Source organism: Penaeus chinensis, chromosome 20 (genome assembly GCF_019202785.1).
Source record: "Penaeus chinensis breed Huanghai No. 1 chromosome 20, ASM1920278v2, whole genome shotgun sequence".
Lineage (NCBI taxonomy): Eukaryota > Metazoa > Arthropoda > Malacostraca > Decapoda > Penaeidae > Penaeus > Penaeus chinensis.
Window position 1 is genome coordinate 11,941,668 of NC_061838.1, and position 2,500 is coordinate 11,944,167.

A 2,500-nucleotide genomic window follows, 5' to 3' on the forward strand; every position below is an offset into this window, starting at 1 on the left:
TTGCTGTTTGATATCAATATAGTCTAAATTTACGAGAATCCATTAGTACACCATCGGGTGTTTTAAAAGTCATTATCAAGAAATTCTCAATATATATGTATATATGTATATATATATGTATATATATGAATATATATCTACATATGTGTGTGTGTGTGTGTGTGTCTGTGTGTGTCTGTATATATCTGTGTATGTGTGTGTGTGTGTGCGTGTGTGTGAATATCTATTCATGTATCTATCTATATATCTCTCTATATATACTCTTATATTAATGTCAATCGGGGCCCGGTGGGGGGAGGGGGGAGGCGGGAGGTGGTATATCACTTCCTTAGGATGCCATTGTACATACATGCACATATATATGTGTGTTTGTGTCTACAAATGTGCATGCATTCATACACACACACATAAACACACGCGCACGCACACACACACACACACACACATACACACACACACACACACACACACACACACACATATATATATATATATACATATATATATATACATATATGTTTATGTGTGTGTGTGTGTGTATACATATATATACATATATATATATATATATATATATATATATATATATACACATGTATATATACATATATATACATATATACATATATACATATATACATACATTTATATATATACATATATACATCCATACATACATATATATATATATATATGTATATATATATATGTATATATATATACATATATATATATATATATATATATATATATATATATATATATATATATATATATATATATAAGCGTGTATGTGCGTATGCATGTCCCCACGCACCACACAATCAAAGCCCGATCCGCCGTCCACAGGCCTCACCTCGACCGTGGGCAACTCCATCTTCGTGACAGTGCTGCGACATCGGCTGAAGACCATCTCAGACGGCCAGACGGTGCTGCTGCTGAACACGGCCCTCTGCGACCTCGGCATCTCGATCACAGGCTACCCGTACACAACCATCAGCTCTTATGCAGGACACTGGATCTTCGGTGACGTCATGTGTCAGATGTATGGTTTTCTGTGCTTCACACTCAACCAGGTTGGTGGTGCTTCGGCTGGCTGGCTGAGAGAGTAGGATGTGTGTGTGGGGGTGGGGGGGGGTGGGGGGGTGGAGTAATAATGATAATAATTATGATAATAATAATATATTCATAATAATAATGATGATAATAGTAATGATAATTACAACAATAATAATAGTAATAATGATAATAATAATAACAATAATGATAATAATTATGATAATAATAATATATTCATAATAATAATGATGATAATAGTAATTATAATTACAACAATAATAATAGTAATAATGATAATAATAATAACAATAATAATAATAATGATAATAATAATAATGATAATAATAATGATAATAATAATGATAATGATAATGATAATAATGATAATAATAATGATGATAATAATGATAAGAGTAATGATAAGAATAACGATAATAATGATAATGATAATTATGATAATGGGAATAATAAAGATGATAATATTGATAACAATAATCAGAAGATAAACGCAGATACCCGCGATTTAATTGTGTATTCGAGATTAGAGCTCAGTTGTAATTGAAGAATCTGATATAAAGTGCCTTGATAATAATAAAATCAGTAATGAAGTTGATGATGATAATAATAGTGATAAGGATAATGATGATGATGATGATGATAATGATGATGATGATAAAAACAATAACAATGCTAATAAGAATGATAATATTAATAATAACAACGACAACAACAACAACAATAACAATAATAATGTTAATGCTAATGCTAATAATAATAATAATAAAAATAATACTAGAAATGATGATCAAAATAAAGATAGCCACAATAGTAATGATGGTAGTGATTGGATAAGACTGTTGATGATAAGCGTAATGGTACTACTAAGCAAACTATGAATGCATACTGACATTAATTAATTTTAGAGATTTTATAACACAAGCTACTTACACAAAAAAGGGATTTAAACCAAGCCAGGAAATTACTAAACCCAAGTAATTCTTTATGCTTAGGCCTACTGTAGATCTCTAATGTTTTTTTGTTGTTTTTTTAAGGTTCAGATGAATACTTTGGTTGTCGTTGCCATCTTTCGGTATATAAGTATCTGCCATCCTCAGTTCAGTAAGTATCTATGTTTTTTTTTTTTTTTTTTTTTTTTTTAATTACCAAGTATGTAAAAGATGATGTTATATTCTGCTAAATAATTCTAGGTATTGGGATAGATAATCAGGAATTCCAAACCATTATTCAAAATGTGTCCCTTTTCAACCCCCCCCCCCCCTACTCCATTCTCCCTTCCCAATAATCTATTCCTTAACAAACCATTCCCATTCCTTCCTCCTCGAACCTCCCTTCCCCCGCCTACAAACCACCCTTCCCTCCATCCTTCCCTCCACCTCCCTCCCTCACACACAAACACCCTCCCCTCCCTCCCCTTTTCATC

At 31.7% G+C, this 2,500-nt stretch overlaps 1 protein-coding gene across 1 annotated transcript in view; it reads left to right on the forward strand.

The window, feature by feature from the left end:
- LOC125035901 (opsin-5-like) overlaps window positions 1–2,500 on the forward strand; it is a 10,860-nt gene that overhangs the window by 803 nt on the left and 7,557 nt on the right. The window contains exons 3-4 of the mRNA XM_047628211.1: window positions 850–1,076; window positions 2,112–2,178. Coding sequence (XP_047484167.1) covers window positions 850–1,076; window positions 2,112–2,178 — 294 coding nt within the window. The remainder of the gene's footprint in view (window positions 1–849; window positions 1,077–2,111; window positions 2,179–2,500) is intronic.